This window comes from Natator depressus, chromosome 23, assembly GCF_965152275.1.
Source record: "Natator depressus isolate rNatDep1 chromosome 23, rNatDep2.hap1, whole genome shotgun sequence".
Taxonomy (NCBI): domain Eukaryota; kingdom Metazoa; phylum Chordata; order Testudines; family Cheloniidae; genus Natator; species Natator depressus.
The window spans coordinates 5408670-5425350 of NC_134256.1; the positions used below are offsets into that span (position 1 = coordinate 5408670).

The following is a 16681-nucleotide window of genomic DNA, read 5'->3' on the forward strand; positions in this document are numbered from 1 at the left end:
CACCTCCTGTTCCTAGAGAGCACACATCACATGCTAGATCAAAGGGGGAACGACCAAAGGATACATATGGGTTCGTTTCAGACGGCAGCCCGTTCAGTTCAAATATATTCAGCAAGTCGTAATACTGCCCGTGGGTGTCTCCGCACACGGTGACCTTCTCTGTCTGGAAGAAGAGAGGCCGAGAGAGGAGAAGAGGAAAAGGAGAAGGAGACAGAAGAAAAGTAAAACCCAAGCCAGACAGAGCACCTCTCCCCATGCAGGATCCCAAAGCACTTTGCAAGAGTGGCTTCAGCCCACTGCGGATACACAGCCACCTCTGAGGTGGGAAGCGGCATCTGTTTATACTGGGATCCCTCACCCAGCACAGAAACTCAGCCACGTCTGGGGTGGAGCGTGGCAGCTGTTCATACAGTGATCACTTCCCCACACACCTCTGGAGGGGACGTGCCAGGTGTTTAAACAGGGACTGCTCACTGGTCTAATAATTGGGCCTACACATTTACCCTAATTGCAAGCTCAACTTTAAAAAGTGAGTATACGTTTAATAACCTATAACAATGACTGCTGATGGGAAAATGTGCCAAAGGGAGACAAAAGGACTGAATCGGTCTAAACCAAAATGCCTACTGATATAATTCAACAATTGTGTTAAGGTTGTGCCTGGTAAACAAGTGTGGGACTGGAAATCAACAAACCAAAATTGGTGTGTCAGAAAACAGGCTGAATTGGATAAAATGATGAGAGGGACGGACTATCCCACCCATCAAGCCCTTCCAGCGTCCTCCAAAAGAGACTTTGGGGGAGGAGAAAGCTGGCAGCATGGGAACAGTTTACCAAGGGTCACGGTGGATTCTCCATCACCAAGTTTTAAATCCAGAGCGGCTGGTTTCTCAAAGGATCTGCTCGAGGAATGACTGTGGGGAAGTTCACTGGCGTGGGTTATGCAAGAGGTCGGACTAGATGATCAAAATGGTCCCTTCTGGCCTTGGAATCTATGAAACTGTGAGGCTGGCTGACTCAGACACATGCTTCACCATCATGGCTGCTACACCCACCATCTCCTTGGACCCTGGACTGTCTTCATCCCAATCCTGAGACATACCCTGACCAGACCAGACCAGACGGAGGCAGCCAGATGATATTGTCACCTCCAGCAGCTCCAGCTAAATTCTGAATACTACCTGGGACATGAGACTTTGTCTCCCTCCTCCAGTGTGCCCTTTTCCTTCCCTACCTTATTTCTTCTCTTTCCTGTCTCTCTCCATTTTCCTTCGGTCTAATAAGAGTCTGGCTTAGCTGGCCAACACTATTGTAAGCCTGGGACCAGAAGGAGGCAGCCCAGAGGAAGGCCCTAAATAGCCCGATGCTGGTACAAGTTTGCCAGGTCTCAGAGTGGCTGATCAGACCGGGGGCTGGGCCTGAGTTTTTCCAGCAGTGAGGCTGCAAGTGAAAGTCAACCACAGACAGAAGGTGCCTTTTCTGTCTTTCCTCTTGTGGCTGTTTGTCTGGTCTCCTCTCATCTTTCAGACTTTAACAGCAGCCGCTCAAGCGCATTTCAACTAACTTTGTCTCTCTTCCCCCAAACGTATAGTAACTACCATCTTTAGTGCCAGTCTTTTAGATGTCAGAGACGGGGAGTTTCTTTCTAAAATCTGTCCAGCTAAAGGGAAAGGGAACAAGGGATGCTGTTAAAATGAAAGCCTGACTTAATATCTTACATTTCAACATCTTCTTCCTTATTTTCTGTATCCTGAATAAAAGACTAAAATGACGTTTAACAATGTGCTTGCCATGGTGCTTAGCAGGCTGAGGTCCCCACAAGTTGTTTAACTCTGTTTAATGTTGGACAGCTGCAGGGCCAGGTTAACGCTTTTGACTCATTGGGCTCATATGCTCCATCTAAATTAATACATCCGTGGTGAAATGCAACCACCTCTGGGGTTGGACATGGCAGCTGATTAACAAGGCACAGTAACACTGCTCGCACTGAGGACACAAGGAGAATACTGCGTCCATTTTGATCAGCAGGAATTTAGGGAGACTGGATGGGTGAGGTAATAATCTTTTATTGGACCACCTCATCTCTCGAATATCCTGGGACCAACACGGCTAGAACTACACTGAATCCAGGAATTTAGGGAGGCAGGTTGGAATTGCAAGCCTGAATCTGTCCCAGACAACAACGATAACGACCCTACCTCTGGTGAAAAGGATCATGGGATCCCTCATCACGAGCCTGGCACATCACCATGCTGGGACAAGGAGGGAAGTATGTAACTCAAGGGGAAGACAACGGCCTATTTCAAACAACCCGGCCCCTTTGAGGGCTCTGACTCTGGTTACAACAGCAATGGGTGGATCAAAGAACAGACATGTCAGAGCCTCCCACTCCAATCCCAAAAGCCGTTGGACAGCTGCAAATGCCCTCAGATAAGGGCTGGACACCCAGTAAGGGATTCCCCCTCCCACTCCACTACCTCATGCTGCAACAAGAGGCCATTCCAGCGGCTTAGCCAGCCAGGGATGGATCTCCGCTGGTTCAGAGCCCCATACAGGTTAGCTTGGCAAGCCCCAAGTTAGGTGAGGTCAGAGGTGGGAGGAGACATGGCATGGATTGTACAGCTGCTCATAGGCAGTGCAGGCAAGCCATGGTTCGAGTTACACCACAGACTGTTTTGGCCCCCAAGCAGCCTGAGGGGGGAGGGGAGATATGAAGCCACCGGAGCTTCTGCTCACCCAGCACTGCGGGTTTGGGATCCAAACCCGCCCCCAGTTATACAAAGTACATCCCAGGACCTGCCACCCCAGGGCTGCAGAGAAGGATACCTACCTCTTTTAACGTGGTTTCTACTAGAGTGGGGAGTTTGACGAGCACCTCCTTCACCTGCACCAAGATCTGCCCAAGGGGGAAAAGGAAGAGTTAGCAAGGGCAGGATGGGGCGGGAAATGAAGGACACAGCCCTGTCTCCAGATGCAACAGGTCCCCGCCCTTTGCCAGCATCTTGCTGGGCAAGTCCCTGGCCTTGCAAACAGGGGGCCCGACACACAGGGCGGAGAGTTCAGCTCCCAGCATGCAATGTGCCATCTCGATGACACGGAAGCACTGCAAGCTGGGACATGTAGTCTTTATGGCTCCCTCTATGTTACAAAGTGACACTGGCTGCAAGCTGGCTCCATTTTACACCCTGGGCTCCTGTCGACCTGCCGCAGCAGTCTTTGCCACCCACAGCCAGGAAAGAGGATGCCAGCTCCTTCCGAAGAAGGGGCGAAGGATTCCACGCATAAGCCTCCCGCCCTATAGCAGGGCAGGCAGGCAATTACCTGATAGGCACATTTTCTGTGGAGTTTCTTTTGATCCTTGTACCATTGCATTAACTCCTTCATGAATGCTAGCGTCACCTTCCCGTTGTCCAGCTTGGGGCCGCTGTACTCGTCCTCGATGGCTGGCAGACGCGGAGACGGGAGGAGAGCAGAAGCACTCGTTAGCAACAGGACGGCACCCAATAATCCAGAGCCCTGCGGGCACTGCCCACCCGCCTCCGCTGCTTACATGGGCTGCCCGCTTCCACCCAGCTGCACCCTACACATCCACAGCTGTACATGAATCCTCTCCTTCGTGCATCAGCTCCAAGTGCTTGGAGCCAAGACTTCCAAAGGCAGTGTCGTTAGGGCCTGATCCTGCCAGAGGCAGAGTCCCCTTGATTCCCACTCCAGGGGGTGCTTGACACATCACGGGATGAAGCCCCATCGGCTCAAACAGGCCCTGGAACCAAAGACATTCATCTGACAGAGGGACAAGCCACTGACCAAAAAACCTCCACGAATTGTCCAGGGAAGCCCAGCAGAGGAGACTGAGCTGGGACAGGCAGAGAAGCGGATTAGGTGCATGTTCTGGGCACTGGCGCTGCTCTCAGGTAGGAAGAACCGCAAGCACAAAGTTCTGCTGAGCTGAAATCAATACGTGGGCAGATGGTCCTGTAGCCATTTGCTCAGTAACGGCCGGCACCTGGAATTTGTAAGCACTCCTCTCTCCTTTTCCCAAACGTTGAACAGCAAGGGGAATTAACCACTGGAACCAACTCCCCAGAGAAGGGGTGGATTCTCCATCTCGCAATAGCTTCAGGTCAAGACCGGATGCCTTTCCAGAAGGGTCGCTTAGCCTATCACAGGTTAAGGGGCTCAGCACAGGGGTAGTGGGATGGATGCTATACAGTAGATCAGACTAGATGCCCTAACAATCCCTCCCGGCAATAAAATCGAGGCATCTGTGCACCCAAATGGTCGGAATTTCAAGAGATCTCAGCACCCAGTAGCATGAGCTCTTCAGAAAATCTGGCTTAGGTGATGTTTTGCTACGATTCTTGAGTCATAAAATCATGTTTCCGTGTAATTTTTTAGCTGGAGGGCTATTTATAGACGCCCTGGAATCATTGCTTTAACAGCTCATCTTTTCCGAACGGCTGCCTCCTAGCTACTTACTGGCCTTTCCCCATGTTATTATTTGTCCGACTGTAGCACCTTGGAACCTCCTCCATTCACTCACTACAGCAAGACAGGAATGCCGGTCCGATTCCAAACAGCATGTGCTGGATTTAAGCGAGCGGTGACTTTTTATTGTCCCGCATGACAATGTTCATTTATGGATGAGGGATGTTAACCACAGTTTGTGGAGTCAGCTCTGACTCAGAGAACCAAAAAGTCAAGAGGCCAAGAGCCCCAATAAACCAGAGCTAATTCAGTGGCTCCCAGCCAGGCAACAGCCGCCAGCAACACACGACAACACATCTACTATCCACCGCAGACACCCTTGAAAGCAAAGAAGTAAAAAGGGGTGAAACTATCAGCTGCGGTCCGGCCCCTTTATGCAGAAGAGCCAAGGTGGTGTAAAGGGGCCTAAACCCCCCCAGATCCAGCCGGGCCAGGATTCTCCCTGGTGCAGGCACTGTGGAAGACAGCTGTAAGGCTGTCCGCAGAGGACCCTCTCACAAGCACTGACATAAGGGGTGTGTTGGGGTCAGGACACAACCTATAGTGCTGTGACTTAGGCCCCCAGGACTATCTAAGATATGCTGGTGGGGCCTCTCCAGCCTCTGAAGCACCCCAAGATCGGGAGAGCAAAATGTGGCTTAAAGCCACCTTAGCGTCCCCCTACTCTCAGCTGTACCCTAGCGCTCAGCAGACCCCCACAAAGACACCCCGAGTTTGTATCTTCTACTCCTCCAGCCAGACACCACCCACCACAGCCAATACACCACAGCCTTCGCGGTCATGTCTCACCCTCATCCCCCCAAACGCACCCTGTGAAGGACACTGTCAAGTCACAGATTGTAGAAATCTGGCGCGCTCTGTTTCGAAGAGGACACACTTTCCTCTCTTGCCATGCCAACTGACTGGGTTGACACAGGGCCAGGTTGACAAATCTAAGACCCTAGAATGTCTGTAAATAGCCTGGAAGTCAGGAGGCTACGAGGAAAAATGATTTGAGGGATTCATCAGAAAAAAGGGAAGAGCAAAGCCTAGCCACCTCACCTGCGTGGTGTGTGAAATAGATGGCTTTGATCTTAGAGCCTGGCTCCCCGAGCCACCAGGCTACCTGGGACTCTTCCTGAGACACCTGAAACATCAAGGGGAAGAGGGAGCCTTTTGCTCTTATAAATGAAGCAAATTTGATCTAAGTCGCTGACGGAAAACAGCCCACAATGCTCTTCTGACAGAACCCCTTTTTAAAAGCCTGGCATGGCACGGACTCCAAGGGGCTAACCAGCTTCCATCAGAGTTGGGAAGCCTGCATCCCTGCCACAGATGACACAGGCCCTTCTGATACGAGCAGGAGAACGGGGAAGAGGGTTACAACCCCTGACTGGGACTTGGCAGAGCTGAGTTTAGTTCCTGCCTCCGCCATGAACTCGCCATGTAGTCTGAAGCAAGAATTTTCAGAAGTGACTAAGCAGGTTTTGATTAAATCAACAGGAGCTGGGCGGCTGAGTCCCTTAGGGCTGGGTTTTCAAAGATGTTTAGGAGCTTAAAGATGCAGCTAGGTGCTTAACAAAGGTGGGATTTTCCACAGTGCATGGGCAGGTGAGGTGCCAAAACTCCCATTGATTTCACCTGCTTAGGTGCCTCTGAAAATCCCATTAGGGGCCAATCTGCCTCTTTAGGTGCTTAAATCCCTTTGAAAACCCACCCTAAGGGCTGAGGCTCTCGAGTCTCGATGACTTTGGATCTTTTAAAAATGGGATTAAGGGGCTTTTGAAAGATTTATCCCTAATCTTTCTGGGCCTCAGCTCTTCATCTGTAAAACAGGGATAGCAATCCTTCTTTTTCCCCCACCTTATTTATTCAGATTGCAAGCTCTGGGAGGCAGGGACTGACTCACTGTGTACATGCACTGCCTGGCAGAATGGGGGCGCTGATCCCCGGCACATGTTACTGTATAGATAAATTCAAAAACAACCGAGATCTCCCAGCTTCCAATCCTGGGTTTTAGTCATGAATCAGCACCCTTTGTGGTCAGGATAACACCACCCCAGGACAAACCTGCCCCAATTCTCTGCCAGGATGCCAGAAGCACAGGGGAGAGCTCGGCTTTGTCGGAATCACACACACATATTCCTCTCCAGCAATGTCCTTGTAGTCTCATGCTGATCCCATACACAAGGTGTGGCACGTGAGATTATAGATTAAAACTACACAGAGCAGACAGGACACAGAGGCCAACTAGCTATTATACTAGGCCCAGAGCCCCACCTTTTGGTAGCTGTGTTCATGAGACGTGCATCATTGCATGAGGCAGTTATGGCAAGATATCCATGCAATAGGAAGCACGACCAGATCATAGTCTCCTCTGACCTCCTATACACCACAGGCCAGAGTACTTCCCCCGTACTGAGCCTAATCACTTGCGTGTGACTGAGGCGTCTTAAAGCAAGGCATCCGGGCTGGACTGGGAGACATCAAGGGCTGGAGAACCCACCACTTCCCTGAGCTGATTGTTCCAGCGGTTAGTCACCCGCACCGGTAAGCACTTGGCTCTGATTTCCAGCTGGAATTTCTCCGGCTTCCCCTGCCAGCCATTGGTCCCTGTTCTGCCTTTCTCCGCAGACATCTGAGCCCTTCATTTCGCTGGGATGTTCTCCCCTGGAAGAAGCTTAGACACTAATCAAGTCACCTCTCAATCTTCTCTTGGATCAGCTACCCAGATCGAGCTCTGTCAGTCCCTGTCAGGCATTTCTCCAGCCCTCAGATTGGTTTCCTGGCTCTTTTCTGCACCCTTGACAATTCTGCAAAGTCCTTTTTAAAATGCAGGCCCCAGAGCTGGACGCAGGATCCAGTGTCGGCTTGCCAAGGCCGGGTACAGAGGGAAAAGCACCTCCCCACCCCCACTCACTATCCCCATTTCAACTTCCAAGGGTCCCATTAGCCCTCTGGGCCCCAGCGCTGCTCTGGGAGCTCGTGGTCACTGCCCCTCCCTCGAGCTAGCCAGTTCTCCCCCAGCACCCCTGTGGGATCCATGTGACCAGAGAAGCCAGGCCCAGGGCCCCGTAGCCCAACTCACTCATGCTCTCTATGTCCAGGGAGTCAACCACGGAGCGTTTGTGCTCATCACTGGCGATGGCGCGCTCGAATGCCTTCTGCTTCACAATCTTGTTGCACTCCTGATACTTCATCTTGGCATCTTTGTCGTTTGGCTTCACCTTCACCACCTGGAAGGGAGAGAGCAGCGCACAGAGCCCATCACAGGCCAGTGTCAGGCAGGAAGGAGAAACGGAGGGAAAGGCAGACAAAAGGGCATGACAAGGAGAGGCCTGGGGAAGTGCGAGACTTGGCATTAGGCTGGGAGGCAGGACTCCTGGGTCCTATCCCCAGCTCTGGGAGGGGAGTGGGGCCTAATGCTTAGAGCAGGGCAGGCTGGGAGTCAGGATTCCTGGGTTCCCCTAGCTCTGTAATGCTGGGCACATCACTTAGTCTCCCCCACTGAAAACACAGTGACCTTAATAGGCACCATCATTACTGTTTGAGGGAGGTGGGGCCTGTGCCCTACGTAGTGGCACTATAAAGCTACTGGATGGGGTCATGGAGGGATCTCCATCAGACTAAGCCCGGTGCCCATTCTGTGAAGGAGAAGCAGAGATCCATGGTATTTAGGAAGCACCAGGCATACGCTATCAATGCCCACAGGGTACAATTAGCCAAGCCCTCACTATGTGGTAATCCCGCTCCCGCCATGGGCCACCGGCCCAACATCCCTCCGGGAAATCTCACAGACACCCGGGAGCCCACGTCTCCCGCATGACAATGCAGCTAGTGCCAGGATCTGCTGCATCCTTTCTAAACCAGCCCCCAGACACAGTACAGCAGGAGCGGGTCCCCTGACAAAGTCCACAGCTTTTCGGGCTGTCCCAGTGGAGTCTGGGCTCAGGGTGTCATTGATCTAGAGCTTTGAAAGCACAGCAATAATGGGACTGAAATGAACCACAATGGCTTGGACAGCAGTTTACATCCCACGATGGCTGATTCCAGATTCCCAACTCCGGTCGCCAAAGGGGGAGGGGGAAAATGCGATTCCAGCCAGCTGGACAGGAGCATCATAGCAGTGTCTTACTGCAGCCCACCGCCCTGCAGTGAGCAGGGCTGGCTGAGAGCGCTGCAGGCGGTGGAAAACGGCCCCAAGCTCCACATTATGCAGCACGAAGCCCAGCCAGAAGCTAAGACAGGGAGCATGGCCGTGGGCACAGCATTCTACGCGGGGCCCTGCTTTCAGCTGCGTGGGCTAGCAGGGGTGAAACTTGAGTAGGTGGGACCTGGACACACATGGGGCAGAAGCTAGGGGGCTGTTTTTATGGATATCACCACACCTTTGTGTCCCAAACGATGGGACCTCTACTTTTCCCCAGGAAGACAGTTCTACAGTCTAGCTGGCCTGACCGATGTGAAATGTTCCCCAGGACAGGAGCTAAAGATCCCTTTGTTCAGTTCATCCTAGTCCTACCTGTCTCCTGCCCCGTTGCGACCCATCACCCTCCTGGGTGCAGACGCCCTCTGCTCTCAGCTGCACCCAGGTGAGCTCACCGACCAAATGTTGGCAAAGGCAGAACTCAAGCCAGAGTGTTGCAAAGCCGGAGAGGACTACGGCGCTGCCGCTGGATTCCCCGCAGAGCGTCCCGCTCGCACTCACCGTCTCGTAGTCGCGCAGGGCGGCCTTGAACTTGCCCAGGGCCATGTTGCTGGTAGCCCGCCGGTAGTAGCCTTTGATGTACTTCTTGTCCAGCTCGATGGCCTTGGTGGCGTCGGCCAGTGCGTAGCCATAGCACTCTGTCCGCAGGTAGGCCAGGCTGCGGTTGCCGTAGTAGATGGCATTGGCGGGGTTCAGGTCGATGGCCTCGCTGTAATATTTCACAGCGTTCTCGTAGTTCTTGCCTGGGGGAGCAGAGCAGAGACGGGGGGTCAGCGCGCTCCGGGATGACCAGGACCGAGCAGCACCGGGGGACCCAGGAGCATTTTGAGAGGGTAACAGATGCATTCGGGGCAGCAACAGCAGCAGGAGGCAGCCTACAGCTCTGGGCTGTTCCCGAGCTCTGAAGCGCCAGTCAGGATCGAGGGCACGAGTCAGCAGAACTGAGGTTCCCCTCACCTCCCCCAGCTTAGCCGTGACAGTGCAGGGCACTCTCCCCCTGTTCTCCACAGGGCACTGCCAGCTACCTCCCCAGCAGTGCCAGCCAGGCCTTCCAGAGGGGGTGAGCCTGCCCCAGCCACGGTAAGCCAGCAGGGCCCCTTTCCCACTCCTGCAGCGCCTCCCCATGTGGCACCTAGGGGTCCATCGTAAGCCCCAGCGCTCATGACAGCCCTCAGGCACCATGGGCTCCCCTGCACCTCTCCAGAGCTCAAGCCGTCCCCCTAGAGGCTGGTCCCCAACCCCCAGCAATTTTGCCAGAATGTGGCCCGGGGCCTCTCCCCGCCTTGAAGCGGAGCCGCACTCAACAGCAGGTTGGGATTGGCCTAGCCCCAAAGTGCTACATCAAAGGCCCAGAGAGGAAGGCAGAGCCTATAAAGCCTTCATCCGCCCCCTGCCCCCTCAGAGAGGCGTTCTGAGGTACAGTGGAGTAGAGAGAGAGAGCCTGGAGCACGGGGCCTGGGGCAAGACCTAAGGCATGAACCACAGTCAGCAAAGCCAGGCCGTGCTAGGAGCCAAAGGCAGAATCTGTCATAGAGCAAACACTTGCTTACAAGTCCACCGTCCGGTACCTGAACTTGGCAAAGGCACAGCTAGCATGGCTGAGAGCCAGGTGCTCCTGAGTACTAGGCCCGGGTGTTCGTGTAAACACATCCCAGAAGGCCCTAGCCCAGGTCCACCCCAATGGAGCACAAGATAAGATGGTTTGACAGAAGCGATGAACAGGGATGTTTTGTCCGAGACATCAGCAGCAAGGTACAAGGGGAGGTAACAAACAGATGTCAGGAAGCAAGGAAGGTGGTATGGAAGAAATGGTTTGTTTTCCGTACAAATATCAATGTACCAACCCCAGATTCTGCGTGCTGGCTTAGGGGACAACTTGACGTTGAATGTGCTGGTACCTTGTCACGAGCATACAAGCAGTGCACCCAGAGAACGACTGGGTTTTAATAATTCCACAGCAACGACGACATTTATTGGTGAGCTGGATATGTGACTCTCTTGTAGGGGGACACCCCAAGTTAGAAGAGGCTATAGAAAAACTTTAAAAGGTAGGCTGGTGGCCAAGGATAAGGGAAGACATGAAAATGCACACACACCACTGCTTAACATGTGCAAAACAAGATCCTGCACAACGAAAAAGAAGAGGTGAGCTAATGCTTCAGGCTTCGAAAGGGCTGTTCCAAAGCCTGCAGGTGAATTTTGTAGGCTAGGAAGAACTGATTTTGTTTAGCATTGTGGATAGTTTCAGTAAGTGGGCGGAGGCATTCCCTGCAAGAAAGGAAGGTAGCAATGTCACTGCAAAGCCTTAATGAGAGAAGTATTTCCTATACGGGGTTTACCTCACTGGGTCAATTCTAATAATGGGCCAGCATTTATTGGATATGTGTACCAAAGCATGGGCGCTCAGGCTGGTATTCCCTTACCATTGCATATCACCCTCAGGCCGGACGACAAGTAGAAAGAACGAATAAATCTCTTAAAATTGAGTAATCTAAGGTACGTAATGAACTCGGCACAAATTGGGATCCGGATTTCACATGGGTGCTCATGAGAATCTGTAATCGTCCAAACCGTATGACTGGGCTTAGCCCACATAAAATACTGTTTGGAAGGCCTAGGCCTGGATGGGAAAATCTACTATATCCCCCAGACTGGGAAGCCATAGCAGCATTGGCCACAAAAACCTGGATGAATAGTCTTAAATATTGACTGGGCACGGTCCAGGGGTCAGCCACAAAAAGTGAACCAAGCCTTTGATGAAAGCAGTGGCAAATAGGGGATCAACTAATGGTTAAAACTGTCCCACCACCCAAAAAGAAATTGAATAGCACGGTCCACATCAGACTATAAATAAACTGGGACCATTGCCGTACCTGGTTGAAAGAGAGAACCAACCTCGGTAGAAATATGCCACGCAGATAAAGGAGTTCAGGGCCTAAACTGTATGTTATATCTCTTAGTCTGTAAAAAAAGCACATCTCAAAAGGTAACCGTCTACAAGTATAATGGAATCTTTTCAAATTGGCATGGAGTTTTATTAAATTTGGACATACGGGCTGTATCGGTGCCCCAGGCATTAACACAAGTAACCTGGAATCAAATGACAACCTTTGAATTAAGTAGGCCTTATCCTGTCAAACAGTTAACAGGAAAAGAATGAATACGGTGGAAAACATACAATATACTATTTGGTGAAACAATAGATACACATCAATATGGAAAATGGACCATAACAGGGTTCAAAAAAGAACTACATAAAATTCATGGAGGATAGGTCCATCAATGGCTATTAGCCAGGATGGGCAGGGATGGTGACCCTAGCCTCTGTTTGCCAGAAGCTGGGAATGGGTGACAGGGGATGGATCACTTGATGATGACCTGTTCTGTTCATTCCCTCTGGGTCACCTGGCACTGGCCACTGTCGGAAGACAGGATACTGGGCTAGATGGATCTTTGTTCTGACCCGGTAGGGACATTCTTATGTTCTTAGGGAACAGGAAGGAAAGAAAACACTCTGGATGCTGGGCCCAAAGGTTCGATGGACAAGTGCGGGGCCTGTAATCCAACCATATCCTAGATTTATTTTATTTTTTTTTAATTGAAAATCCCATGACAAAGGATGAAATTTTGTTTGAATTGGATGTGGATTGCTGGCAGGAGAATGGCCTTTGCAATAAAACCAATGGTGCCCTTTCCAATGTACCTCAGTCAAATAAGGTTTACAATACATACAATTATGCTGGTTAAAAAAAAAACAACCCAAAATGTGATTGTTTTTGTTTTCACAGGTCATGAAATTAATCTGGATACGAGGACTGCTGAGTGTAGTGGTAGTGATCCAATGTGCAGAGGGACTGGCTAACACCCAAAGACTAAACCAGACACGTTTTGTGACAAGAGGATTTGAATAGAAATTTCAAATAATCCCATTGTACTGGAAGCGGCCAGCCAAGCTCATCCTGCAGGAACTGTACTAAATGAAGTATGTGAAACAGAAAGAAGACTGTAGTCGGCTACATCATCGAAGAGTGGCCGTGGGGCCGGCAGCCAGGACCCCACGCGCGGGGCTGGCAGCAGAGCCCCGCACCCAGGCCGGCAGCCGAGTTCCGGGTGTGGGGCGGTAGCGGGGAGCCTGGGCCTGGGGTGGAGGCTGGGATGCCGGGCGTGGGTGGCAGTGGAGCCCCGCGTAAAACGTGGGGGTGCTGCAGCACACCCCCCCGCATCCTTAGTTCCCTGCCTCTGTGAACTCCTTAACAGTTAACGTTTAACCGAGAGAATTTTAATAGGTTAAACTGTTACTATTTTTAAACCCTATTTACATCCCCAGCCATTATCCGTACTTTAGCTCCCAACACTGCTGTTACAGAAAACGCTGACACACCTGCAATTAATATCCCCATTGTACCTGAATCCCCACTAGCTAAGGAAAAGGAAGTAGGAATTCAGGAGAGGGAACAAGTCTCAGTTACAACACATCAAAGAGTGGAACGTTCAATTACAGCAAAAGCAGAGGATAACCTTACTTTGCCACATAATATTAAATCATACCCACATGAGAAGGCTGATGTAGCAGTTGATTGCTTTAAAGCAGTCAACACAGTAACGAACCACGTGGAAGGAATCATTAAAACATACAGGGCCTTGGCAGACAGAGTAACTATTATCAATGTAGAGGATAAATGTAGTGCATCCATTCGTATTAATTATCTCCAGGCTTTATACACAAGAACTTGGGTAACATCTCCAGGTATTAGCAAATGTATTTATCATGTGTGGCCATAACTGTGGTACCGTGGTACCAATCTTATCCCCGCAACTTAGTCTACCACTATCACTGCTCCATCAGTGGAATGCCCACATTTGCAACCATGGCCAGAATCGGGCATCTTCCTACATCCTATCACTGAGTACCTGGTGGAAGATGCGGGATAGATGGATGTGCCACTCAAATTAAATTTCACCAGTATGGCTATGCACATGCAATGTCCCCACTAACATGACTGGTTTGATACAGAGATTAGGGTACAGTTACAATATTGGAAAGGTTTTCAAAATCCTTTAACGAAGCAACAAGGGTGGGAAAAGAGAAGTGTCATGGACACAATGTTGGGAGGCTCAAGCCTCGGCATGTCTGTATGGAATACAGGAGATACTGAAAACCTAAATCTAAAAGTGAACAGCATCATCAATGGGGTAGGAGGACAGGCAGTAAAAACTGGGCGACATATTCGCCTATTGCCTAATCAACACGCAATAACCATTGATAACATACATTTGATTGCTCAAGGGTTTGAATACCTCAACACCACTATCCTTTCAATGACTTATTCCTGGGGGAATTCTGCACCAAAAAAATAAAAATTCTGCACACAATATTTTTAAATTCTGCATTTTTTTTTCAAATTAACACAATATAATCAAGCTGGTTTCAATTATTTTGGTAATTTATTTAAACTATAGTACAATGGATGGAGAATGGGAGTGGGGAGCACTGGAAGAAATCTCCAAATCCCCTGTGTCTAACAGTAATATAGCTAGTATTGACCATTTACTTCTAGTTATTAGTCAACAAATATATGCAGCCATATGCTCAGTGTTACATCACAGGAAACTGAAGAGCAAGTGAGGGCTGGCGACTCAAATTCACCATTTATACTGGCTACTGACCATCTCCAAAAAGGTCAGTAGCAAACAGTTCACAGAGCACATTTTGATAGGAATTTTTTTCAGTCCAAAAATGTAGACCAGTTCTAATCACTGAAGCACCACAAGCATTTAAAAGGCCATACTCTGGCAATGTAAAGAAGCCTTAAAATGTTTACACCTGTTTATACTCCTGGGGGAATTCACTAAGAACAATGGAAACAATTCACTAAACAGGCAGGCTGCTACATTCTGCTCTGCCTGAGAGAACAGAGCCTGCCTACCCCATGCTTACCTCTTCAGAACCACCCCCAAAGCCCTGCCGTTCCATGCCAAGCGTGCTGCAATAGCAATCGAGAGGGACAGCGTCTCTTTCTCTCTCTCACCCACGCATGACTGCCCAGCCTCCCCCCTCAGCTGGTGGTGATTTACATTTCTACCAGCTGCTCTGGGTGCCCAAACCGACCTACCTGCACTGCCGGGGAGGGAGCACATGACCACTCTTGCAGCTTCCCTTTGCTTCCCCATCAGAAGTCATTTTTCTGCGGGGAAGCAAAGAAATCTTCAGGACCATGAATTCTGCATGCATGCAGTGACGCAAAATTCCCCCAGGAGTAAATGATCAATAGTTTGGAAACCAATTATGTTTCATTAGCAGTGGCTTGGGTAACCTATGGAGACAGTGTAATTGAAATAATCAAACATGGGTTGTTACATATAAGGCTACAAAAATGGCCCCGCTTATTAAATGGCACAGCTTTTATAAAACAGATACAGGAACAAGAAAAAGAATATTACCCCAGATTTCTTACAATTTGCTAAATCTGATAGGGTAGATTCCTAGACAGTCGTAAGAAGAGTAAAAATATTCAAATTATGATGGCTATTCCAAGGTGGACCCAAGCTCCAGGAAAGGTACCTTACGCCAACAGGAACCTTACTAAACAACACTTATGTGCAATCCTATCGTAGTGTGCCAGGGTGGGTTTGATTTAAATCAAACTGATTTAAATTATGATTTAAATCACCAGTCAGAAAGACTCGATTTAATCATGCATTTCTACATAAAAGTGCATTCTCGTTGGGTGTTATAACCTTAATACATATTCTTCACAGGTAAAGGAACTTCATTAAAATATTCCCAGACTGGGTCTCTTTTACGGCCTGCTGCCATTATAGGTTTTCCCTTCTAGTGAGAGAATGGTATGGTAGATCTCAAATCAATGAAGGCTACACTCAGAAAGACCTCAAGACTTCTGGATTATGCTGCTCAAACAGTTTCACTTTTGTTTCTACTGCCTGTCCCTCCCTTCTCACATTTATCTCCAGACTTCTTCTCCTTGCCCAGATCTATTCTGCCCCCAACAATCCTCTATCCGTTTAACTTTTTGAAACTTTGCACTTTTAGAGAGAGGTAAAGGATTGACTCTGTGTACATAAATCTGCAGAGGGACAATAGGGTTGAGGTCTGTTATTTCTCACCTCTATATTATTTATTTATTTTAAAACATTTTTGCTGTTAACAAGCATGTTATCTCTGGAGACGCAACCCCACAGTTTGAGAACAGCAAAACTAACCATCTCTGATGGTAGCTTGAGAAGCACTGATCTAGAAGATATCTGATGTGGGGGACTGGCCATTTTTTTTTCCAATGTGCGCGCAGACCAGCAGCCGATGGCTCGCGGACCAGCACCGGTCCGCGAACCACCACTTTGAGTAACACTGTTCTAGACGGAGCACTGCGTCCCATTGGGTAGATAGAAAGATTAACCTAAATAATCTATACAGAAGCCCCTGAAACCCCAGAAGATTGGGTCCCTAATCCATGAACTATTGGAAAGCATATACAAAACTTTTCTTAAACATTACATGAATATATTGTCTCATGCTATAGAATTAGAATTTATAATCCCTATTCCATGATGAGACATCTTTGGGCTATAATATATCTTAATTAAAACTATCTTTTGATAGGTTTTTTTCTCAAAAAGCATTTTATCAAAAAAAATCAGATTTTTTTATTTAAATCGGATTTTTTGATTTTTTTAAATCATTGATTTTTATCCACCCTGGTGTGCACCTGGTGACAGAAATAGATTCTGAAATCAACCAGGCTGGCTGCACAAAGCTGGAGGTAGCTGTGTGAATGCTACATGACTATTGACATTAACAGTAGAAAAAATGGCTGGCCTTAACTGGCACAGAAAGAATTGGTCAAGGATTTGGTTTGTGCATTGGGAGTCTAATTTCACAATGGTTGAACAAACCTGTCCTGGATTCTGCATAAAGGTCAAAAACACAATCCAAATCGGAACTCATTCTTTCTGGCCAACCAGTGGCATGAACACTATCACTGAACTCAT

At 49.3% G+C, this 16681-nt stretch overlaps 1 protein-coding gene across 2 annotated transcripts in view; it reads right to left on the reverse strand.

Annotated features, from left to right (window-relative positions):
- The window catches only part of PPP5C (protein phosphatase 5 catalytic subunit), a 46651-nt gene that overhangs the window by 21219 nt on the left and 8751 nt on the right, over positions 1-16681 (reverse strand). Inside the window, exons 1-6 of one of the 2 annotated variants that reach the window (XM_074937283.1) lie at positions 14788-14924; positions 9176-9417; positions 7556-7703; positions 3322-3443; positions 2831-2896; positions 65-163 (exon numbers count right to left, since the gene is read on the reverse strand). In XM_074937283.1, the coding sequence (XP_074793384.1) occupies positions 65-163; positions 2831-2896; positions 3322-3443; positions 7556-7703; positions 9176-9417; positions 14788-14845 (735 nt within the window). In that variant the 5' untranslated portion in view covers positions 14846-14924. Of the gene's footprint in view, positions 1-64; positions 164-2830; positions 2897-3321; positions 3444-7555; positions 7704-9175; positions 9418-14787; positions 14925-16681 lie in introns of those variants that run through there. The other variant, XM_074937281.1, reaches the window with a different exon arrangement.